This window comes from Octopus sinensis, linkage group LG21 (assembly GCF_006345805.1).
Source record: "Octopus sinensis linkage group LG21, ASM634580v1, whole genome shotgun sequence".
NCBI classification, from domain to species: domain Eukaryota; kingdom Metazoa; phylum Mollusca; class Cephalopoda; order Octopoda; family Octopodidae; genus Octopus; species Octopus sinensis.
Genome location: NC_043017.1, coordinates 18671082 through 18698350, shown reverse-complemented (window position 1 = coordinate 18698350; position 27269 = coordinate 18671082). Strand labels below are relative to the sequence as shown.

Genomic DNA, 27269 nt, shown 5'->3' with positions numbered 1-27269 from the left:
ACAATATATATATATGTGTGTGTGTATGTGTGTGTGCATGTTTGTGTTTGTCCCCCTCACCATCGCTTGGCAACCGATGTTGGTGTGTTTACGTTCCCGTATCTTAGCGGTTCGGCAAAAAAAAAAAACTGATAGAATAAGTACTAGGCTTACAAAGAATAAGTCCTGGGGTCGATTTGCTCGACTAAATGCGGTGCTCCAGCATGGCCGCAGTCAAATGACTGAAACAAATAAAAGAATAAAACGTGCTTATATATATATGTGTATATATATCTATACAATAATATGTTACATTACTCAATAGTCAAGATAAAACTCTGAGTTTCAGATGCCGAAGTGGAAATCCACAACACCATCTCTTCGGTTATCTGGCTATTTGAAAACGTTATGAAAAAATACCGTTATATAAAGGGAAATTACTGTGTTATAACTCTGCTTGCCTGCGTACTTATACATCGCTTGCATTTTTCGTCATAAAAATTATATAAAAATACATAAAAAATATATAAAAATATATAAAATCTTCTTGGGACATAACATAGAAAGCATGTTCTATCTGTTTTCTTTAGGGGACCAAAAACGTAACAGAAATTTAGTCACATTTGGGGATGATCCGAAAAGTTCTGTCCTTGTGTTTAGACATGTAGTAGGGTCTAAGCTGCTTTTCCAGATAAGCCATCTCTCCATGTCGCATAGACCGCACCTTTCGCTGCCGTTGGTATAGGGCTTACATCTGGCCAAAATCTTCCATTGTATGTTATAATCGACACCTTTATCTCTTAAAGACCAAATATGATTAGATAATTGTGTCGCTTTTCTTTTGTTCCAGTGCCTAAAGCTCAAAGTGTGATTATTGAACATGGACTTGAAATTACCCTCTGTAAGGCCCACGTATGTTTATATATATGTATACTAGCAGTATAGCCCGGCGTTGCCCGGGTATGTAAGAGCCCCTAGTAGGCAACGACTAATCCCAATCTAGTGCTTTCCCTCTAGGGAACGAAGGCGCATGTGTAGGTTGCAAATGTCTTCTCTTCACTTCCAAATAACTATCAAACAGCTATCGATAATTCAACCCAACCAATTCCTACCAGGAAGAAATTACATTCGAGACTTTACCCCCAACACCGCCACTTCTGCTAATAGCTGCTGCAGCCGCAAGTTATTCGAATACTTTTTTTGTTTACACTTTCTTTATAACTACCACCCCAAACGTTTTACCTTAAATTTTTGACGTACATTAAGGGTCCTCGGACGCTACTTGCAAACTCTTGGTTTATTATAAACTGCTTTTGTCGTGTGCACCAAAAAACCTTTTCCATTCGTTTGTTCAGTTTGGTCACTTTTGACTTTTTCGTTGTTGTCACTCACATTGCTGCCCGCTTTTTTTGCCGTTTTTGTACATTTTTATACATTTGGGGATACTTACCCCACGTATTCCGAGAGTTAAAAAGGTCGAGTTGCGTCCCCTAGACAGTCTGTGGTTTGTGTTTAAAACATAAATCGGTTTGCTATGTGTGCCACATATGATTTAATTAACCGATTTTTTCCAGTAATAAAGTATCCTATTGGAATAAAAAGGGCCATATAGCTCCTTGGAGCAGACATGATGCTCGCTGTGAACTTAAAAAAAAATTCCCGCCAATTTGTGAAAGATATTGTCGAAAATATATCATCTTGAATTTGAACGCGATTTCCCAAAATGGCATGATTTTATCAATTTTTTCTGATATTAAGGTATTGCATGGAAAACTAACGTCAGAATTAAGTTTCTTAGGGTAACATTAAGCTTCACCATGAGTTTGGTGAAAATCGATTGCAAGTTGCAAAATCTACAATAGAAAATGTGTTGCATATAAAAAGCTTAGATTCTCGACCCCATGTCGAATTTATCGATTTTTTTCAGAACTGGGGGAACTTTTCAAAATTCTCGCTGCGTTAGTTTTGAATTATGACATTGGGCTATATGTGTGTCAAGTTTCATCAGAATCGGTTGAAAGCCGTGGTCAGGGTGAGGTTACAACCTGACAGACACACAGACAGACAAACTGCCGTTTATATATACATATAATATAATATTAATTCGAGACAAAACCACTATTTTGCAAAACAAACAAGGAAATACTTAAAAATTTTTAATATAAAGTAAATAAACCGCCACTACAAATTGTTTCATGTCTTCAAATGACATTCGTCAGGTGGATTTCCGATCTTCTAATTAAAACTGATTAGAAGATCGGAAATCCACCTGACGAATGTCATTTGAAGACATGAAACAATTGTAGTGGCGGTTTATTTACTTTATATTAAAAATTTTTATGTATTGATTAAGTCTTTCCTTGTTTGTTTTGCAAAATAGTGGTTTTGTCTCGAATTAATATTATATAATATTTTACTATAAAATTGGATTTAATCCTAAATCTGATTTTTTCCCTGTAAATTTGGATTTTTTCCCTAATATTTATTATTATATATATATATATTATATATATATATATATATATATATATATATATATATATATATATATATATATATATATATATATATACATACATACATACATACATTTATGATGATTATGATGATGATAACAATAGTAATCAGACAAACAACAGAAAATTTGAAAGAACAAAAAACAACAAAATAAAACATAAAGCTAAAAACTTCCGGCATTCTGTGGAGTGGATGGTGTGATGGGAGAGGTGGGGGTTGATGGGGGTAAGTGGTTGCGATTAAGAGTGGGGACGTCGGCGTGGCGGTGTGGTGGAGAGGACCAAGAAGGTAAGAAAGATGGTGGTGGTGGTGGTGGTTAATATTCAGAAACAAACGGAAACCATGATAAAAAAGGAAAAATAGGAGTCTTTTATGATAAAGAGGAATGACAACAGTTTAGTTGCCCTTGTTGCTGTGCTTTTAATGTTTGATTAGTGGAAATAAATGTGTTGTGAACGAAGAGGTCATATACGACCGTCGCTCGCCAACATACGTTTCATATTTACCAATTTAATCAACAATGACAAATTCAAACGTATCCATGTTTCCATTATTGTGCCAGGAATATTTCTGGGTAAGTGAAAAAGAAAGAAAAGCCCTTATTTTTTTTACTGTAGTTGTTTTTCATTTCCATGCTGCAAAACCAGGTTGTCCGAGCATTACATTGTCTATTCCTCTCTCAGGTCTCCTTCCATTAAACACTTAAAAAAGTTCATTTTTGAAGCATCCACCCCGCCACTCTTTCTCTTTTTACACATTATCCCTTTATTCATCTCAACTTTTCTCCTAATGAGATATTTTCTCTCTCTCTCATACACTGGCGTGCAGCAGTTTCACTTTTAACCAAAAGACCCAACTTGAAGGCCAAATCAAATCTATCTGTCACCTATCTATCTATCTATCTATCTATCTATCTATCTATCTATCTATCTATCTATCTATCTATCTATCTATCTATCTATCTATCTATCTATCTATCTATCTGTCTATCATCTATCTATCTATCACCTATCTGTCTATCATCTATCTATCTATCTATCTATCTATCTATCTATCACCTATCTGTCTATCATCTATCTATCTATCTAACTATCTATCTATCTATTATCTATCTATCTATCTATCTATCTATCCATCTATCTGTTTATCATCTATCTATCTATCTGTTTATCATCTATCTATCTGTCTATCATCTATCTATCTATCTATCTATCTATCTATCTATCTATCTATCTATCTATCTATCTATCTATCTATCTATCTATCTATCTGTCTATCATCTATCTATCTATCACCTATCTGTCTATCATCTATCTATCTATCTATCTATCTATCTATCTATCTATCTCTCGATGTATCTGTCTATCTTTGTTCCTTTCTCCATTTTTCTCTCCCGGTTTTGTATTTGTATTTTTAATGTTTTGTATTATAAATGTTTCATATACATAGGTGTTATATTCCAATAAAAGGTACTCACCCCACCCAAACAAAAACATTAAAATACAAATTCAAAACCAAAGAAAACACACTTAAGTGAAGACAGAAAGAAAAAACACGTCAATTTAATACCAAGTGTCTCAGTTTTGTAAGATTTTGCCGGCAAATTTTTAAATTAACGTAAACATTTATTTACGTAAAGGAGAATTACCGGAGAACTTTCATCTAATTCTTCCAAATCTTTCTGTCAAAACTGAATCGGTTGGTCGCACACCACGAAGTTCAACGAAACTTACTGAAGCAACCAGCACGTTCGCGGCATTACGACGGGCGATGGCGAGGCTAAGGCATTGAAACAACCCAGTATCCTCACGGGCATCATGTGGCACCTTGGGAAGGCGAACTGCCAGCGGTGACAAGAACTTCGTTGTTAGCAGCCAAGCTTCCCCAAATGTCTCAAACGCCACAGGCCCTTCCATTTATTGCAACATCCAGGATGTTGAAGGGAGCAAAGGAGTCACAGACTATGGTGCTCCAGATAAGGCACCTACCTCTTACCCACAGACAGAGGGTAAGACCATCTGGTCTTTTCCCATCACTTCTGTATAATTCAGTCGACTCCAGAACTAAAGGGATATTAACCTGAGCCAAGGCTCGTTTAATGATGAAGTTTGGCTCGGTGTGATAAGCGAAACGACCAGCATTTAGGCAACAAGACAGACCTGTGGAGTTGAGGGGCCTACCACAGCGACATTTCAGTTCCCCACAGACGTCGGCTCCCACTCTGAATGCGATGGTGATGCTGAGCTCATCTACACCGAAGAGACCATCGAGGTTGGTCACAGGCAGGGCATCAATCTAGTCTCTCGAGAATTTTGCCCAAGCAGAAAGTAGGTGACACCTTGATTGTCACATACTCTCTGCTTCCGTCTACCTTCAGCTGTATCAGGATCTGACAAACCCAGCTCTCTCCACTGTAGCAGAGCTTCATCCATCTCCCCGTTGGAATTAGTTCATGTTGGAGACGAAAGGATGTTATAAGCATGGATTGAGGAAAGAAAACAGGGAAGAGATAGAGACAAGCACTTGCGCAGACCCCCAAAATATTCTTTTCTACTCGAGGCACAAGGCCCGAAATTTTTGGGGAGGGGGTCAGTCGATTAGATCGACCTCAGTATGCAACTGGTACTTAATTTATCGACTCCGAAAGGATGAAAGGCAAAGTCAACCTCGGCGGGATTTCAACTCAGAATGTAAAGACAGATTAAATACTGCTAAGCATTTCGCCCGGTGTGCTAACGTTTCTGCCAGCTCGCCGTCTTTATTTTGTATTATATATGTTTCATATACATAGGTGTTATATTCCAATGAAAGGTACTCACCGCCACCCAAACAAAAACATTAAAATACAAATTCAAAACCAAAGAAAACACACTTAAGTGAAGAAAGAAAAAAAGAAGAAAAGGGAAAAACACGTCAATTTTAACGTTTCTTATTTCTTTGTTGCCCACAAGGGGCTAAACATAGAGGGGACAAACAAGGACAGACAAAGGTGTTAAGTCGATTATATCGACTCCAGTATATTACTGGTACTTAATTTATCCCGAAAGGATGAAAGGCAAAGTCAACCTCGGCGGGATTTCAACTCAGAACGTAACGGCAGACGAAATACTGCTTAGCATTTCGCCCGGCGTGCTAACGTTTTTGCCAGCTTGCCGCCTAAATGGGAAGAAAATATTGAAAAACATCAATACTTGTCAGAGTGAGAAAGAAACGAGGAAGAATGATGATGGGATATGCTAGAAACAACAGTCAAATCTCCCTTTAATCCCACACCTTTTCTTCTGAATATATTTACTTTATTTTAAAAAAGCTTTTAGTGCCCACAAAACCGACCGAAATTGATCCGGAGAGGGGTTAAGAAAAAAAAAAAACATTTTCCGAAAACTTTTTTTCCAGATCATTGTCAAAGATATGAAAAAAAATCTGAATAATCCCAGGCAAAATGGAGAAATTCCAATTTATGTGGGCCACCTGTCGCTGACATCTGGCAAAATTAATAAACAAACATTACAAAAATAAAAATTATACAAAAACAATGTATAAACAGCGTGGTTTGCACTTTTAAAAAAACAAACTCCGACATTAATAAGCGTGGCATCAGCGACTTTTTTCCTCTTTAAACTATTTCTTTCATTCCAACCCCCTTATGTATGTCACTACAACATGCTCTATCGTCCTCAAAGGGAGACCTGAACCATATCCGTGGTGACATACATCTCTTTATTTGAATGCTCAAGGATTCTTTTTCCCATAACTTGTTGGTTTGTCAGTATTTTCTGTGTGTGTGTGTGTGTGTGTGTCTGTCTATCTATCTGTCTGTCTGTCTGTCTAAAAAAATTCCCACGGTTATATTTTTTGGTCATTTTTTGGTTTTTTTAAAAATTTTTACTTGTTGCAGTCATTAGACTGTGGCCATGAAGAATTTTTAGTCAAATGTATCGACCCTAGAATTTTTATAAATGATTTTCAACCAGCGCATGAAGTTAAGCCTAGAAGGTCTCTCCACATGCTAGAAATAACAGCCAAATCTCTTGAAAATTTTTTGGCTATTCTTCGATTTTTTTTTTATTTTCTAAAAATCTTTTTACTTGTTTCAGTTATTGGACTGTGGCCACGTGGGGGCACAGCCTTGGGGAATTTTTAGTCGAATGTAGCGACCCCAGAATCTATTTTTAGGTGATTTTCTACCAGCACATAAAGTTAAGCCTAGAAGGTCGCTCCACATGCTAGAAATAACAGCCAAGTCTTAAAAAAAGTTTTCTGATAATTTCACGTAAACAAAAAAAGGAAAATTCTATTTTCCAAAATTCAAATTTTTAAGTAAACAAAATATATTCAATCGAAAATAAATAAGTAGAATAGAATAACAGAAATACACTTCTATATTTAAAAGATGAGGAATTATTTACATTATTGACAATTGACAGATATTTGTCCTCATCTTGTTTGTTGTTAACACACCGTTTCGGATGATATACCCGCCAACCTTCATCAGGTGTCTTGGGGAAATTTCGAACCTGGGTTCTTATTCCTAAAGTATTTTTCGATGTTGTTATTGTTATTATTATTATTATTATTATTATTATTATTATTATTATTATTATTATTATTATTAAGAGCGCGGGCTACTAACCCCAAGATTCTGAGTTCGATTCCAGGCAGTGACCTAAATAACAACAACAACAACATCATCATCATCATCATCATCATCATCATCATCATCATCATCATCATCATCGTCGAAAAATACCTTAGGAATGAGAACCCAGGCTCGAAATTTCCCCAAGACACCTGATGAAGGCTGGAGGTTATATCAGCCGAAACGTGTTAACAACAAACAAGATGAGGACAAATATCCGTCAATTGTAAATAATGTAAATAATGTAGAATAACAGAACACGAGTCTCCTTACTACTCAATGTACAAATTGTCTGAATTCTAACAAATGGGAAAACATTTACTTCAAGAATGTGTAGAAACGTAAAAATGACAAGAAGTACACATGAATGAGCAATTGTCACTATGTTTAATACGTAGGAAAAAGTTCTCAAATGAAGCAATAAAACCTTCAAGAATAATTGATAAGTTGCCTACCAGACAAACTTGGCAAATACAGAAGGGGGTTTTCTGTTGTGTCTGGGGAGAGTCATTTTCTTTTTGTGCTTTATAATGTAACACACTCACCAGTAAAATTTCCACTTATTTCTTATTTTTATTTTCCTAAAATTTTCGTTGCGTCTTGCAACCTTTTCAATCGTCTAAAATTTTCGTTGCATCTTGCAACCTTTTCAATAGTCTTGACTTTTGCAACCTTTTCAATAGTCAAGACTATTGAAAAGGTTGCAAGACACAATGAAAATTTTAGGAAAATAAAAATAAGAAATAAGTGGAAATTTTACCAGTTACATTATAAGGCACAAAAAGAAAATGACTCTCCCCAGACACAACAGAATATGCTTCAACACACAAACTCATATAAAGAATCTGGCAAACCAAATCCAAAAACGGAAGAAGGGGGTTTGTTATGTCTTATAAACTTGCAAAATTAATTGTGAAAAATGGCAAAGCACATACTATTGGCAAAACTCTTCTCTTACCAGCTATAACTGAAGTTTTGAAAGCTATGATTTACCTAGGTAAAAGTGCTGTAACAGCAGCAAGAATAGATGACATGACGAAAGATGTGGAAAGTAAACTATGTGATCATCATCATCATCATCATCATCATCATTGTTTAACATCCATTTTTCATGCAGGCATGGGTTAGACGGTTTGATTGAGGTCTGGCAAGCCAGCAGCTGCACCAGGTTTCAATCTGATCTGGCAATGTTTTTACAGCTGGATGCCCTTACTAATGTCAGCCACTCAGAGTGTAGTGGGTACTTTTTACATGCCACCAGTATGGGAGCCAGTCAGGCAGGCCTGGTATCGATCGCGTTCAGAGGATGCTTTTTACATGCCACCGGCACAAGCCAGTCAGGGAGTACTGGCAATGACCACGATCGGTTGGTGCTTTTTACGTGCCACCGGCACAGGAGCCAGTCAGGCAGACCTGGCATTGATCATGTTCAGATAGTGCTTTTTATGTGCCACTGGCACAAAAGCCAGTCAAGGAGTATTGGTATCGGCCATGATCCGTTGGTGCTTTTTACATGCCACCGGCACAGGAGCCAGTCAGGCAGGCCTGGTATCGATCGTGTTCGGAGGATGCTTTTTACATGCCACCGGCACAAGCCAGTCAGGGAGTACTGGCAATGACCATGATCGGTTAGTGCTTTTTACGTGCCACCAGCACAGGAGCCAGTCAGGCAGACCTGGCATTGAACATGTTCAGATAGTGCTTTTTATGTGCCACTGGCACAAGAACCAGTCAAGGAGTATTGGTATCGGCCATGATCCGTTGGTGCTTTTTACATGCCACCGGTACAGGAGCCAGTCAGGTGGGCCTGGCATCAATCATGTTCGGATGGTGCTTTTTACGTGCCACCAGCACAGGAGACAGTCAGGCAGACCTGACATTGATCATGTTCAGATGGTGGCTTTAAAAAAATGAAAAATATTTTCTCTACAACTTGAATCAACTTTATGTGACAATGAAACTTTGCTAATGGCCTACGTGCATTATTTAAATTCCAATCAGGAAATCTTAGAAGAGTTTCTACTTACTGAAAAGATGGTACTTAACACAAAAGGTTCTACAATTTTTAAGATCCTTTACTTGTTTCGGTCATTAGACTATGGCCATGCTAGGAAAACCTCCTTCAACAAATTTTAGTCAAATGATTTGACTCCAGTACTTTAGTTTTTGTTAAGCTTGGTACTTTATCGATGACTTTTGCTGAACTGCTAAGTTACTTTCACACCTACTTAACCAATAAGGTTTCTTAGTTACTAAGCAAACATGATATCCTGTTAATTTCATAATGGAATCTAATTTTCTTCTATTAATCCCATGGTGTAGCTTCAAAGATTGGACATGAATGACATTAAATGATGATGATGATGATGATGTTGATGATGATAAATATCGGAAGATCAGAAATGAATGACATTGCCTGCATGATAAGGACGGACAAGGAAACAGTAACACACACACGCACGCACGCACGCACGCACGCACGCACGCACGCACGCACACGCACGCACGCACGCACGCACGCACGCACACACACACACACCACACACACACACACACACACACACACACCACACACACACACACACACGCACATACACACACCATATCCATTACTGTCATTTTTTCTTTTTTCACCCTAAACTGACTTTCAAACTTTTTATCGTGCAATTCTGACCCCAGATTAAAGATCCATCATTAGCGTTGGCTTTGAAGCTACACCATGGGATTAATAGAAGAAAATTAGATTCCATTATGAGATTAACAGGATATCTTGTTTGCTTAGTAACTAAGAAATCTTATTGGTTAAGTAGGTATGAACGTAGTTGGTCCTTTTTATGTTGAATTTCATTTGTGAAATTTTGCATCCTGAAACAGAATGTGTCTTCGGAGTCTTATTTTCCTAGAAATCAGGAAATACTCTGACATCTGAGTGTGTGTGTATCAATATGTATGCATATATATATATATATGTATGCATACATACATATATATATATATATATATATATATATATATATATAAAATTTAGATTCAAATGAATATGATAATTGAGACACTAGAATTTAGTATGGTATTATCCATACAATTTCAAATTAAGGTGATTAAAATCAAAATAAGCAACAAGGATATCCTTATTCCACTAAAAAGTAATAAGACACATATATATATATATGATGATATATATATATATGTAATTATATTTATATATACATGTGCTTGAGATTGTGTATTTGGCTGTTTTATATGTATATATATATTTATGAAAAGTACAGTATTAAATATCCATCATGGCTGGTCTTATCAATTGGTTTCTTGCAAAAATACAATGGAATGTGAGGTAACAATCTGATTATATAACTTTACACTCATCAGAGTTAGACGATATGGAAGGGAATATGACAACTACTTTCTCCAACCAATTCATAATCTAACAACTATACTTTCAGAGAATTTTTCTCCACTGCTCATTAGAAAGAGCAGTCGCCATATTCCGTTCCAAATTGGTTTATTTTGATGAGTGTAAAGTATATAATCAGACTGTTACCTAACACTCCATTGTATTCTTTACACGAAACCGATTGGTAGGATCAGCTGTGATGAATATTTAATACTATACTGCTGACAGATATACGAGTGCATCTTTTCTCTGCCTTAGGGTCTGCAGACCGGTGCTGGTCTGCAAGCCATCAGTTACTGGTACATGGTGAGTTTCCAGAAATGAAAGGAACGTTATCAAATGCTTATGTCATATTGTATTATTTGTTTACAAAATAAATGCAAGATAAAAAAAAAATGTCAACCTTTATTATATTCATTATATTGTTTCCGGTATGAATTAATATTATTAAGAAATATTACCGGTCCCTGGCACATTGGAAAAAAAAAACTGCTGGTATGCCACATTAGGTAGTCTGAGAAGCACTATTGTACATGACTTACGTGCATGTATATATATATATTGTTACGAGGGGACCTCCGAGAAGAACAAAAGCTGTTACGGAATCCCTCACACAGGCCCGTTCGATCAGCGAATGTTCACCATGGAAACTCGGAGAGGAGAGAGAGAGACAACAACTACAACAGCAATTGCAAGAAGAGACACAGAGGCAATCGAGAGAGACACAAAGAAGGCAATTGGCTACGTTTAACAACTAGTTTATATGACTATTAATTGTTACAACATCAAATACATATCAGATACATTTAAAGAGGAAATACATGCAAGTAACAGAATCAACACATCACAGCATTTAAACATGCAAGTAACAACACATCAAATGCAATAACAACAGCATTTAAAGAGTACACGTCGAATTAAACAACAAATCAATACATCATACAGTCCGGAGACAACAGCTCTGTTTCAAATCACATTAACGTTACAGTTCAAAGGACATTAAAGGCATATCAGTTCAATGTTTATTACACAGTTCTCTCTTTTACATAAATAGTTCTGTAACATATATCAACACAGTTCCCATTGTTCTTTTTTTACTGTCTCATTTCTTTTATGTTTCAATACATCAATTCTTTTTTCCTTCTTTCTCTTCACATATCAATACAACAATAACACATACCGTTCAGTTCCTGCTATAATAGCCAATGTCTCATATTGTACCTCATCTCTCTTAGCACTGCTAAATCCAACTGCTAAACTGCTTGCCTTGTCACCACCCCAATCTCTCTCTGCTGGAACTGACTTACAGACTCACAGCTCCTTTTTATAAGGTAGTTTCTCTGACCCTTTCTTGACCGGCAAAAGGGTAGGGGTCCTTCCAAAAGCCATTACTCTTCCCAAAACAAAGGACTATAACTTTGCATTCCAGACTTTCAGACTCCACCCCAAGCAAAGTAGGTCAAGAAGTACTGTGAACCATTCACAACAATATATATATATATATATACATATATGTATTTAGATATATATAATGTAGAAAAAGACCCCACAACTTTCAAATGGTACCTGGACAACTTCCTCCAGGCAATACAGGATAAACCACCTACACATGGATACATCTCAACCAGCAACAACTCTCTGGTTGAGTAGTCCATGGTGTCCCGAAATAATTAACTAAAAGACTTTTCCAGGTGTTGCTATTGAGTTAGTGATGGCCTGGGCCGATAATGGCCAAAACCAATCTAAGTTATCTAAGTTATATATATATATAACTTCAAAATGTGACCGCGTGTAAGTTATATATATATACTAGCAGTATCGCCCGGCGTTGCTCGGGTTGTAAGGGAAATAACTATATAAGCATTTTTAGAGAGTTATAGCCAAAAAATAGCAAAAAAATGCATTAAAAATTGAAAAAAAATTAAGGTAAATTTTTTTTTTAAATCGTTGACACATCGTAGATATTTTTAGAGAGTTACTTCCCTTATATAAAAGCGAAAAAAATGCATTCAAATGGAAAAATATGATGGTAAATTTTTTTTAAATCGTAGACTCATCGTAGACGCGCGCTAATACCCAGAAGGGCTCGATATGAATCACGACTATAAGATACCCGCTTTTGGTTAAACTGCACCGCAAAATGTGGGAGTAGTTACGAATCTAAATCGAAGGGGACAGACACACAACTTCACTCTTATATAAAGATGCTTATTTTTTTTCAGTCATAGAGTTAGATTTATGAAGGTCTTCAGTAGAAAATCCTTCGAATTCTGACTCGCTGCTTGATATAATGAAATTCGTATCCATTTTTTGTCAGAATTACAAATTTTGAAAACACAATAGGAACAAATTTCGGAAAAAAATCTCCCATAATTCACGGAATTAAAATTACACTTCGATTTTTGTACAAAACTGTATTGAAGTGTTTACGAAGTATAATACGTGTTTTCACGAATGTACTAAAGAGATTTACTCTGATATTCTCATTTAAATATGAATAGGTAAATTCGGGCGGTTTGGTAACGAAAGGATTTATATAAGTGTCGTCTGTTTATACATAAACACTGTTTCATACTTTCAGTTTAGTCTTGCTCAAATCACTCTGTCGCTAATTTACTCTCTTCCAAGAACATTTTCACTCACTGTTATCTGTTAGCTTCCCATACATTTTACTCATGTATCTATCAGCGTGATAGACAGAAACAAATATTACATTTACTTTCATTTTATTCGTCGCACACTGTGTGTGTGCGTTTGCGTGTGGTGTAAACCAGACTAAGAAAAGCATTTGACACACACACCAGAATGTGAGTTTTCTGTAAATTTTGCTTAATTGGAGTTTAAATTTTAAAAACTGGACCTGGCATGACGCGATGCATTGTACTCTCAAAAATGCTAGGTAAATTGTAATTGAAGAAATCCTATATTGTAGATTTGTATAACTCCCAAAGGGAGGCAGATAAAATCTGCCTTTTATAATAAGAGATAACTTCAAAATGTGACCGCGTGTGTACCGTTGGCGATTTTTTTCCTCTGTCTTCCCTTCTCTGGATCTTTCCTTCTCCTATGTTTCCGACGAAGAACTCCACTCGAAATGTTAAACCCTCCTTCTTTCTGTCTTTCCTGAGCATCCAATAATACTATATTTGTTCCACGTCCTCGTGTTGTTGTGTTTTTTTGTGCTTTCATGTTTGGATTAACTTTAACTATATATATATATATATATATATATATATATATATATATATATATGACAAAGGCTAAAGTTCTAATTAGCAGAACAGACAGAACAGAAATCCCTTCAAGTAAAGGGCCCCGTTCCATATGTAGACAAGGTATAGGTAGAAATTCCATACGGTGTGCTCAGTGCAAACTATAGACACATAAGAGTTTCAGTGGAATTAAAAGTAGGTTAACTGAGAAAGTAGAAGTTTTTTGTGGCAGATGTGCAGGTGCAATAAATAGTAAGAGTACACAGGAAATAGATGTAGTGAAATGCTTAGGAAGCTCCCTGGAAGTAGTGGATAGTTTCTGTTATTTAAGTGACCTAATTAGCAATGGAGAAAATTGCTCTGAAAATATAGTTGCTAGATTATGAATTGGTTAGAGAAAGTTCAGAGAACTTTCACCTGAGTTGGTAGCAAAGAGCCTCTCTGTCAGAGTGAAAGATATATTATATGAAGCCTGTGTATGGTCAGCTTTGCTACATGACAGTGAGACATGAGCTGTGGCTGCAAATGGACATGAGGAGGCTCAAATGAAATGAACCCTACATGTTTCACTGGATGTGCAAAGTCAGTGTGCAAGCATAAATGTTTTAAGTGAAAAATTGGATATAAGAGCCATTAGATGTAGAGTGCAAGAGAAAAGACTGCACTGGTATGGTTGTGTTATGTGTATGAATGAGGCCAGCTGCATGCAGTGCTGATATCTAAATGTGGAGGAAAGAAGGAACCTGTGAAAAGGGTAGACCGAGGAAGATATGTGACAAAGTGGTGAGAAATGATCTTCAGAGATTGAGCTTCACTGAAAGGATAACAAAGAACTGAGACAATTGGCAATTTGCTATGTTTGAGAAGACCCTCCCGGTTAAGTGAAATCAAGACCATAAAGGCATGTCCTTTATGTCCCTGACCCTACCCCACCCTGAAAACCTCTTTACCTCTTCCCATCTTTCCTGCACTTTCCATTTCCCCTGTTTTCATGCTCACCATCTGCTGAACCCACCTCCTCACTGTCCCCCTATCACCCCTGCTGAATCTCTTCTCCTCAACATATACCTAGTTAAGCCCTCCCTCTATTTCTGTCCACTCACTACATTCCCTCCTCCACTCTACTTACCACCCTCCTTTCACAATCCTGTCAATTTACTCAACTACTAATCCTCTCCAATCCCTGGTCCCACTAATATACACCTTCTTGTACCTTGAGTAGACCCCCTGTCATATCTTCACCACCTTCTCTCTCCTCTCTCTCTTCTCCTTCCTCTCTCTCTTCTTTCCCTTCTCTCTCTCCCCTACCGAAGTAGCCATGTATCACCTTAATTGCAAGACACCTATCTTTGTCCTATTCATACATTAACCTCTCATCACCTGGTACAAAGCCACCTTCCTCAATACTACTTCGCCTCTCAGCTGAGGAAGGGGTTTTGTCGTGCAAGTTATTTGGTGACTTCACTGGTGCTGGTGCCTCATAAAAAGCACCCAGTCCACACTCTGTAAAGTGGTTGGCATTAGGAAGGGCATCTAGCTGTAGAAACCCTGCCAAAGCAGTAAAGCTTGGCACAGTCCTTTGGCTTGCCATCATCACCAGCATCTGTCAAACTGTCCAACTCCTACTGGCATAGAAAATAGACATTAGATGATGATGTTGATGATAATTATATATATATATATATATATAAACATTATTGGTGAATTGAAGAAATGGAGCTGAACGCAGATTGAACAGAAATCGTTTTATTTCATTCTACACGTGTTTCGAAAGGCACAAATTACCAAAATCCGATTGAATAATGGGACCATATTGTGTCTTTCTCTTCAGGAAGAAAAAAGAAATCCGTTGGAAAAACAAAAACAGAACAGAGGCGGAGCAAAAAACAAATCGAACTGTGCTCCTAAGAGCCCATGGCGAAACTGTTTATCAGTGTATGTTGAGAACCGGTGGCTGAAGAATTCAACGGGTCAGGCATCGGTCAATCATGTGGGTGAGGGTGTATAGATGTTCTTAGTGACCGAGAATAAAGTTCTGACTATTTAAAGAATATTGGTTGTTTACTGCTGTGATTTTTGCTACTAAGGTATCGGTTAAACTTTTGATTAATCTACTACAAGATTATTCATCTTTCTATTTCACATAATATATATATATATATATATATATATATATATATATTATATATATATATATATACATATCCAAATTGAAGGAATAGAGCCGGTAAAATTCGAGCTACATATGTTTCCTAACTAGCAGAACCTTGGAAGTAATAATTACTCAATGAAAGGTACTCAGCTGGCTACTCATTAGACCAAATATACCTGAATTACATGAAGTTCGTTAAAGAGTTCGAAGTTAACTTACTGGAGATATAATTTAAAATGAACTATAAAAAGACATTTTCAGTTTATTGAACTTTAATATCGGAAAACCCTACAACCTTCTACATCAATAAACCATTATTGTTACTGAAAGTTGTTTTTTATACTTTCTACAGACTACCTAAAGCTTATTAATTTCCTGCACCTGGATCCTTGGATCTTACAATTACATATACATCATCATCATTATATATATAATATATATATATATATATATTATATATATATATATACATGATGATGATAATATATATACATCATAATACATTAAATATTATATATATATGTATATATATCATGTTGAATCGTTAGCTCCTGCATGCATTTTTTTTCTCTCCTTGTTTCTCTCCGTGTTTCTTTTCTGTGTATCTTTCTGTTGAAGAGCGTAGGCTCGAAACGTAAAAGACTTGTTTTATTTCTATTCCTGAGCGGCATACTAATACAATTGTTTGTTTGTACTCCATCTGCCTTCGTCTTTTGTTTATTTTTGTAAAGCTTCCCGTTTATATATATATGTATATATATATATATATGCATATGACTTTTTAGGTGCAAATTTCCTTTCTAATTATGCTGCTTGCTCAATCGGTTATGGTTGTGAAGCCGGTGCTATATCCAACCACTGATACACCAATATAATCAGTAATTATTTAATGTGCAAAGGAAAAGCACAATTTTAATGTGTTGTTCGTTAGCCTATTTTGTAAGTAACCATACTTCACTGGTGCTGGTGCCTCATAAAAAGCACCCAGTTCACACTCTATAAAGTGGTTGGCATTAGGAAGGGCATCTAGCTGTAGAAACCCTGCCAAAGCAGTAGAGCTTGGTACAGTCCTCTGGCTTGCCATCATCACCATGTATTTATATATCCATCTGTTCATCCATACACATATGCATACATCCATATATATATATATATATATACATGATGAGCTTTGTTTAGTTTTTGTCTCTCAAATTCACTCATTAAGCTTTGGTTGGCCCAAGCAGTAGGATTGAACTCAGAAGCATGTAGTTGGAAAGCAAACCTCTGATCACACAACCATGGCTGTGCCTGAATGGATTTGGTTGGCCTGGGGCTATAGCAGAAGTCACTTGTCCTCAGTGCCATGCAGTAGAACTGAACCTGGAACCATGTATTTATATATCCCTCTGTCCATCCATACACATATGCATACATCCATCCATATGTATATACCTATATACATAGATGTATACATACATGTATGTATATCTTTGTGTATTTCCTGGTAGCAAGGATGTTGTGAACTTCAAACCCTCTCTCTCTCTCTCTCTCTTCTCTCTCTCTCTCTCTCTCTCTCTCTCTCACACACACACACACACACACACACACACGCGTGTGGACACACACTCTTAGCAATTTTGACCTGAAAAATTTGAAAAATGAGAGAAGTTATCTGAAAGGTTTCAACACTTTCAGACACTTGATATAGCTTTGTCAGTGACCTAGCAACAGACAGATCCTGTTGATCTCATAATATCTTGAGTTTCTTTCATTATAGGGTGCGTCAGTTTTTTGAGGTCATTTGTATGAATTTAGAAATGGACACTTAGCTCATTAAAGAAAAGCTGCATTTGAAAACAAATTGGGACAAATAACCTTGAGGAACGGTTTTTTCACACGTATTCAATGGATCTCCCATTAGTGTCAATGGCTGTTTAAGTATGGGGTCTGAAGTATTAACAAGCCTGAATCAGATGATCTTCTTCAAGTTTGGATGTAATTTCTGTTTATAGCAGACTAGAGAAATTGTGTGTTGTTATGGGGGTGATTGACCTCACCTTGGCTAAGACTCCTAAGTAAATAGTCCAGTGGATTGAGGTCTAGTGAGCCAAGAGACCATGTGTCTGGGAGAACATGATCATGGAGATTGGTGCACATCCATGCATGGGTTGTCCTAGTCTTATGAGTCTGGTTGGAAGACGTATGGTCTTCCATTGTGTACTCTGTCTCTCCAAGGCCTCACAACTGTATAGAGGCAGCAGCATTGACTTTCAAACCCTGTGAAAAAAACAAAAAAAACAAGGGGTCATAACTTCTCCATCATTGCTAACTCCCAGAACTATTTCAGTTGCTGGCAACTTAGCATGCATGACTGTTGGACCCTAGCATTGGAAGTGAAATGCATTTATAGAGCTTCAAAATTACAGCAACATTCGTCCTAAACCAGGACTGTCATGTTATGTGGCAAAAATATTTACTCTATAAATATTTTCATTAATAATAATTTAATTAATATATATTGATTGCAATTTTTTCATTTCAAGTGTGACACCTATCATGATTGGTGCACTTGGGACCATCTCAAAGAAAGCAATGTTCTTGCATGAAAAGCTGAAAATAGCCAAGGTTATAGGAAATCCTCAGTTGGCAGCAATAATTGGGATTGGGACAGCACATGCACTTGAGGACAGCTCATGCACTTGTATTTATAAGCTGTGGACAACAGCTGGGATGTGACAGCGATAACCTAGGAACAGACAGAATAATGGTAGCAGCAGCAGCAACAGTAGCAGTAGTAGTAGTAGTACTGTATTTTAACGTGTGTAAGGAACCCTTCTTTGTTAAAAATTAGGTTAAAAAATATGGGAATTTCTTATACATGGATAGTATTATAATCTCTTACAAAACCTTTTTCCCAAATTTTAAGCCCCCAAAATTAGGAGGTTCCTGATACACAAGGGTCCCTTATACACATTAAAATATGGTAATTCTAATTTTGGTACAAGGCCAGTAAGTTTTGTGTGGTTGGGGAGGTATTTTAATTTATTGACCTAGAAAGGAAGAAGGCAAAGTTGACCTGTATATATGCTTGCATGTATGTATGCATGCATGTATGTATGTATGTATGTATGTATGTATGTATGTATGTATGTATGTATGTATGTAAGTAAGTATGTGTGTATGGTATGTATGGTGTGTATGGTGTGTATGTATGTATGCATGCATGCATTTATGTACATAGTCTGATCAATAAGTATCCGGACTGTTGCTATAGTAACAATGCTAAAGCACAGAGAGTAAAGCTATTTGGCACTGATTGACCTTGAATTCTGCATCAAATTTTGCCAAAAGCTTGGCGATATCTGCTCAGAGGCCTACACAAAGTTTTCAAAAAGTTTTCATTGTTCTCAACACAATCAAGGAAAGTGTCCTTTTGGTCAACTGAAAGCAGTTTTGGCACAAACTTGGCAGACATGAGTCTCATACCCAAATCTTCAGAGATAATGGACTGAACTGAACTGTAACTAATCTGCACGTCCTCTGATAACTCACAGATGGTGATTCGACGATTTCCGCTCACAGCTGCATGCACATCTGCTATGGTTTTGGCATTTCTGCTGGTTGTGGGTCTCCCTGAACGTTTATCAATATCAACATTTTTTTGGCCATCTTGGAAACATCTGAACCACTCGTCCACTTGCGTGCATCTCATACATTCCTCTTCATACACTTTCTGCAACCTTGCATAGACCTCTAAGCAGATATCACCATGACAACGTTCTCTGTCATGGTCAATGTGATGATCACACACACTACATACCTTCCTTCCAAGCACTTCTGTAAACCGTAGACGTGAGCAAGTTAAGTTAAGTTAAGTTAATTTTTTGGCTCAAAAAGCAAAAGCAAGGCCATGTAGGGGGACATGGAGTTATGTACAGGGAGGGTGTTCATGCAAAGAGTTCAGGCCATTTCTGGTCAAGAGAGTCTTTGAACCGAGCGGTTGTCGGCATCTTCACTATCTCGTCCGGCAGCTTATTACATGGATCCGCAACCCGGACGGAGAAACCTCTCTTCTTCGATTGAGATGAAATCGTCGCAGATAGATCTTTTCGGAGTGACCCCGCAGCCGATGTTCTGGAGCAGGAGTGAAGAACAGCTCTTTCAAGAGGTTACACTTTCCGCTTATGATGTTGTGATTAAAACTTAGTACGCATGCACTGCAAAGTTGAAGGTCAATCTGTGCCTGGCAGCATCATTCTGCAGGCTTTAGCTTTGTTACTATAGCAACAGTCCGGATACTTATTGATCAGACCAAGTATGTATTATATTATGTACACATGCATGTATGTATGTATTGCATGCATGTATGTATGTATGTATGTATACATGCATGTATGTTTTCATGTAGGCATGTATGTATATATGTGTATATGGTATGCATGTATGTATATATGTATGCATGTATGTAGGCATGTATGTATGACATGCATGCATACATGTATGTATACATGCATGCATGTATGTATATATGCATGTGTGTATGTATGTATGCATGTATTGTATGTATATAAGTATGTATGCATGTATTGTATGTATATAAGTATGTATGCATGTTTTGAGTGGTTGGGGAGGTACTTTAATCTATTGATGCAGAAAGGACAAAAGGCGAAGTTGACCTGTATATATGCTTGCATGCACACGCATATGTGTGTGTGTGTGCACGCGTGTATGCGTGTGTGTGAGTGTGTGTGTATTAGGATTATTCCAGACAGCCAATGCCCCGACAACAATTGAGCTTGATTTAACAATGGAACCTGATGCAGCTCTCTGGCTTAGCAATTCCAGTCAAACTGTCTAACTCACATCAGCATGGGAAGCAGATGTTAAATGATGGTGGTGGTGGTGGTAATGGTGGTGGTGGTGGTGATGGTGGTGGTGGTGGTGGTGATGGTGATGATAGTGACGACAACGATGATGACGATGACGACAGCGGCGATGGCGGTGGTGATGACGATGACGATGATGACAATGCTGATGACGAATAACATAACCTAAGCATAAAAACATTTAATAATATCATTTACTTATTTATTTACTAAAGAGTAATTTTATTCAATAAAATCTCCATTGGCTTTGACCACAGCCTCCAGACGACTTTGGATCCTCCTGCAACTCTTCTGGATGGTCTCTCTTTGTTTAAGTTGGTGAATGCTACCATAATCCTTGCTTTCTGTTTATCTTCAGTGTTACAAGGAGATTTGTTGATCTCTCACTCAACTGGACCCCACACATAATAATCGAGGGGTTTGCAGATTGGAGAGTAAAGTGGCCGGATGTTAGGAGTGATGTGGTCATAGAAATTGTCTGACAGCCATGACTGGGTTCTCCTGCTTGTGTGGTATGGTGCAGAGTCCTGTTGCCAGACATAGGATCTTCTAGCAGCCGCCACCCTCTTGATCCAGGGCAGTTCTACCTCCTCCAGGCACTTGATGTAGGCCTCTGTGTTGGGTCTTAGGCCATGTGAGAAGATGAATGGAGGCATAATGTCACCATCACTAGTTATCACTCCAAACACCATGATGTTGACTGGATGTTTCATTTTTATCACTCTTGGTACATATTTGTACTGGAGCTTTCGGTGTGAATACCAAGCAGAACAGCATGTCATTTCCAAATTTCTGGCAGAGTGAATTGCATCATGGTGCTGTTTTTCTCACAGATGGTGCCCAACTGACCCGACTATATCAAAAACCCTACGAAATCAAAAATGAACAATGTGCATGCACGAAATTTAAAATATAACATGGTGACAATTTACCTATCACACCCTGTACGTATATATATCTGTGTGTGTGTATGTATACACACACACATATATTGAGCAAAGTAATATCTATGTCCATGTCTCTCTCATTCCCTTTCAATCCATCCATGCTCATCACTGCTTTTTCTCCCCTCCCCTCTATTGTCCCTCATAAATCCACCAACCTACCTGTATGTAAAAACCCCAGTTAAATCTTTTCCCTTCTCTGCCACCTTTAGCTCCCACTCTCCTTTTGAAATTTTGTCACCCACCTACACACCCTCTCCAACTCCCTGTCCACTCCATTATATACATCACTCAGTCACTTGTGTATGAACCCTGTCCCCTCTTGGTCACACCATCTTTCTCTCCTCTCTCTCTCTTTCCCTCTCCATCTGAGGAAGCCATGTCTCTTTTCTGATGCAAGACACCATGTCTGTCACCTAATACTACTCCCATCAGTTGAGAGGTCTTGTCCTGCAAATTACTTAGTGAATTCAGCGCTGCTGATGCCATGTAAAAAGAACCCAGTCTACTCTGTCAAGTGGCTGACATAAGGAAGGGCGTCCAGCTGTAGAAACCATATCAAAACAGACAGCATAGCTTGGTGGAGTCTTTGGACTTGCTGCTTCCTGTCAAGCCATCCTACCCAGGCCCAGCCTGGAAAACAGCCGTTAAATGATGATAAATAATGACAATATACAAACACATGTATTAATAAGTAAATATGAGTGTGCACACACACACACACATTCATAACATATGCACTTACACACAAAAATACACACAATATTTACATATGAACACACTAACACTCTGAAATAGGTGCCATTTTCACATCAGTAAAGAATGTCAATGGCTTTTAATTATCTGCAACACTGTAACTGTAGTAAAATATAAAAACACTTTTTTTGATATCTGAAATTTCGCAAACTAAAACAGGAAATAGCCAAGAGATATGACTGCTTTCTCAACAAAATACAAATACACCATAGCTGACCTGGAAATAAAGAACAATAAAGTGCTAAATGCTGGCCTATTACAGTACATCTGGTGCTAAATTGTTTAATTTGTCAAGGAGAAGAACTTGTCAGGCTCTTAGAAAAAATTTTCTAGTTTATCCAATTTTCAAGAACTCTACTGATTGTTTCTCCTCCTTAGTTCAGTATAAATCAGTTAGAGCTCAGTATAGATCAGTTAGAGTTTTGAGCATCAAAAGCAAGCTTTTTTTAATCTATTGTTAATTCGCAGACTCTTAATTGTTGAAAATAAAACCAATCTCTTTTATGACATCTCCAAATTAGTTTTAACTCTTTCGTTACCATATTTCTGTCAAAATACACTGGTTTTGTTTGAGTTAATTTTGGAAATGAAGGGTTTTGTGAAATAGGTCTGGTGTTTGAAAGCGGCAAGCTGGCAGAATCGTTAGCACACTGGGCAAAATGCTTGGCGGTATTTCGTTTGCTGTTATGTTCTGAGTTCAAATTCCGCTGAGGTTAACTTTGTCTTTCATCTTTTCGGGGTCGATTAAATAAGTACCAGTTATGTACTGGGATCAATGTAATCAACTTAATCCCTTTGTGTGTCCTCATTTGTCCCCTCTATGTTTAGTCCTCTGTATATCTGATGTGGAATATCTGCTCTGAGTGTGCCCGTGTGGCTCTTGAGTACACATTGGGTAATCTGTCAATACTTGTGAAAGTGTGCAGAACTGGAAGGACAAATCTGTATTTACTTTAGTAAGCATTATTTGGAAAATACTCTTTGAATTTTCAAAAACATTTTTTCAAACTCAATTGAACCCTTTCATTATCAACCCGGCCGAAACCGCCTCTAGCTCTGTACTACAAATGTCTTATTTTCTTAAGTTTTGAATTAAAATCTTCCACCAAACCTTAGTCACAATTTATGTTACTAACACTAGCTTAATGGTAACCAAGTTATTTTACTAAATTCTTTGTAATATTTAAAATAATTGAAAGAAACACAGAGCATCTCAAAATAAACATGGTAATGAAAGGGTTAAGATGTTATTTTTGTAGCGTTTTAGACGAAATTTTACATGCTTTGGAATTGAAATGTACTCTTTAATGAATTTTTATTGATTTCTTTCACAATATAATTTTGAAGTGTAAAAATCCTTAATTTCAAGCATGAGAAAAAAAAAAAGAAATGTGTTTACTATTTTTGCATGAATTCAAGTTTGGATGCAATGCTTCCCAAACAGAGCATGGGGTGAAGGGTCCATTAGTGATCGGATGGTACGGCGGTGGTTTGAGAGATTCCATAGTGGGGATGAGAGGTTTGAAGATCAAGAAATTAGAGGATGTCCATCCACCCTTGATGATCAGCATTTGAAAACAATACAGCTTTCTGGAACCTAACCAGAGCATTACAGTGGACGTTTACTGTAAGCAACTGGAAGAAATGCATGTTCACTTGAGCAAAATGAGATCTGCACTTGTTAATTGATGTGGTCCAGTTCTACTACATGACAACGCTTGACTGCACATTTTCAAGATGACACTGCAGAAGCTCACAGATTTGGGATAAGAGACTTTACCACATCCTCCATATTCTTTTGATCTTTTACCCATTGACTCCCACCTTTATAAGTACCTACACACATTTTTAAGGTGAAAAAAACCTTCCATTCCAGAACTAAGGTAAAAACTGAATTCAAGGATTTCTTGGCATCAAAATCTTTGGATTTTTATTGAAGAGACATAAATGACCTTGTTAATTGATGGGGGAAATGCATGGCTGTTCAGGGGTCATATTTTGAATAATTAAAACCTTTGTATAAGTTCAGTTTTTCTAGAATATAGGCTTATTTTTAAAATTGGCCATTATTTTCTGAACAGCCTAATTCATATACATCAACACACATTATTAGTGTACTGGTGCACTTATCCACAACTCTACTCTGGTGCTTTTACTATTTAAATATCTGATTCCATCATATCCTAACATTTTATCTATCTATCTATCTATCTATCTATCTATCTATCTATCTATCTATCTATCTATCTATCTATATATATATATATATATATATACACACACACACAAACACACATGCATTGGACATCTACACACTGTGTTTATTCATTGGAGTTTTTCACCATCATCATCACAAACCGCCACCATATACCACGCCCATCACTGTCACCACCACCACAACCACCACAATCACCACCACTGCTGCCACCACCACCTCTATCTCCACAAGCATCACCACTTCAGTGTGAGAAACTAAATGACTTCAAGTGTTGACAGGTGTTACACAATAACCCTAGCCTTGTCATACCCTCTCCATCTCCTACTCCATCTCCTGACAACCTACTTGAACTGATATCTAAAACTCAGAGTTTCTCTGATTGACAGCAAACTATCCTGATAAAGCCAAGAGCATTCTTTAACGAAGCAACAGGTGGCCATTGGCAGGACATAGTTATCAAATGACTGCTATCCACCCATTACTGTTTCTGTCGGCCTCATCTCCCATCTCACTGCACCCTTTCTTCCTTTTGATAATTTATTCCTAACAATTTGTGGAATTCAACTAAAGACTCCACCACCTGATCGTTAAGTAGTTTGCAAATTAGCTTCTTGGCCATGTGGTTTCAAGTTCAGTCCCACTGGACAGATGTGTTTTAATACAAGCCTTGGGCTGACCAAAGCCTTCTCTGTGAATTCAATTGAAGTCCAGTTTATATGAATATAGATATATATCTGAATGTCTGTTTATACAAATGTATGTACACATACACACACAGATATATATATATATATATATATATATATATATATATATATATATATATATATATATATATAATAGCACTATGACCCGGTGTTGCCGGGTCATAGTGCTAGTGCATGCATATACAGCTGTGTGTGTGTGCACATACATGCGAGTACTGTCCAAATCTCCGACCAATCACATACAGCTAGCTGGCATTCAATTGGCATATCAAGTTTCGGGCATTTTGATTGGGTTTTGGATAGAAAATTCACAAAAAAGTCACTTCTATTGATTTTTTAATGGCTTTGCAGGGTGACTGGGGAAAAGTAAAGATGTGCATGACCACCTTGAAAAACAGCACTGGTTGCCCTTGAATTTAAGAAATACAACATTGCCATAGCTTCACTCAGTGAAACTTGTTTTGCAGGATCACCAGAGTTGGAAGAAAGCAAAGGTGGATACATATTTTTCTGGTGTGGAAGAAATCAAGATGAGCTGTGCCACTCTGGTGTTGGTTTTTGCCATCAAAACAGAAATAACTAGATCCTTTCTTTCTCTACCCAAAGGTATTTCTGATCACATCACGACACTAATGTTGGAACTTAATCACAACACTCATGCTACGCTTGTCTGTTGCTATTCTCCAACCATGGCCAGCACTGAGCAAAGAAATTTTACAACCAACTCTGCGATGTCACCTCCAGTTGTTACCATAGGGATAAACTCATCCTTATGGGCGGCTTTAACACTTGTGTTGGTACTGACTATCAGGCATGGGAGGGTGTACTTGGTCGCTATGGTGTAGGTCGAATGAACTCCTGCAGTCTGCATGTGCTCTCCATCTGCAGAGAATTCAGTCTAAGCATCACAAATACCTTTTTCCAACAGCAAAATTGACGACCTGGATGCATCCTAAATCTAAGGATTAGCATCTCATAGACTATGTTATCATTAAGAAATGAGATATTAGGGACTTTAACATTACATGTTCCTTTCATAACGCCCGCTATCTCTCTGACCATTCTCTTCTTCATAGCAAGGCTACATTCCATCTGAAACACACAAGACTACAAAAGTCATCAGTGCCTAAGTGCAGTAATGCTCTGCCTTTGAAAACTGTTGAAAAGCAGGCTGAGCTCTCTATCAAGTTGGACACTGCACTCAACACTGTTGATATCAATGATAACATAGAATCATCTTGGAAGGCTCTGTGTGATGCAATGCACACTCTGCATCTGTAGAGGTTCTTGGACTGCCTGTTCATAAAATCAAGATTGGTTCAACAATAACAACACAGATGTCCAACAGTTGATAGATAAAATGCACAGCTCTCACAAAACTTGGATAAATGATAAGAGCTTGTCCAGAAAAGAGATTGCCTACAAGAAATGCAGAGGCCAGGTCCAACATGCTCTGAGACAGATGAAGGAGCCTTGGTGATCTTCCAATGCTACTGAACTCCAAGGAGCTGCAGACAGAAAGGATTCTAAAGCCTTTTATGATGGCCTCAAGAAAGTGTATGGTCCTCAAGAGCATGGTGTTACTCAATAGAGAGACACTCCTAAATGACAAATCTGACATCCTGAAATGATGGAAAGATCACTTTGAAACCATTTTGAACTTCAACTCAGTCACTAATGACAACGTCGTAATGTCTGTTCCACAGCACACTGTAATACCGGAACTGTCTCTGGAGCCAACCTTCCTGGAAGTGGTAAACTCTATTAAACAGATCTCTTCTGGTAAAGTACCAAGCAGTGATGCTATCCCTCCTGAAATTTACAAACATAGTGGACAGAAGCTTTTTAAGAAACTGCATGACCTCTTCATAAACATCTGG

The 27269-nt window shown here is 37.4% G+C and overlaps 1 protein-coding gene across 4 annotated transcripts in view; it reads left to right on the top strand.

The window, feature by feature from the left end:
- Nucleotides 1-2763: 2763 nt before the first annotated feature.
- Nucleotides 2764-27269, top strand: part of LOC115222924 (ABC transporter C family member 12) — a 78257-nt gene continuing 53751 nt past the window's right edge. For all 4 annotated transcript variants that reach the window (XM_036511909.1, XM_029793318.2, XM_036511908.1 and 1 more), the window contains exon 1: nt 2764-3070. In XM_036511909.1, coding sequence (XP_036367802.1) covers nt 3017-3070 — 54 coding nt within the window. In that variant the 5' untranslated portion in view covers nt 2764-3016. The remainder of the gene's footprint in view (nt 3071-27269) is intronic.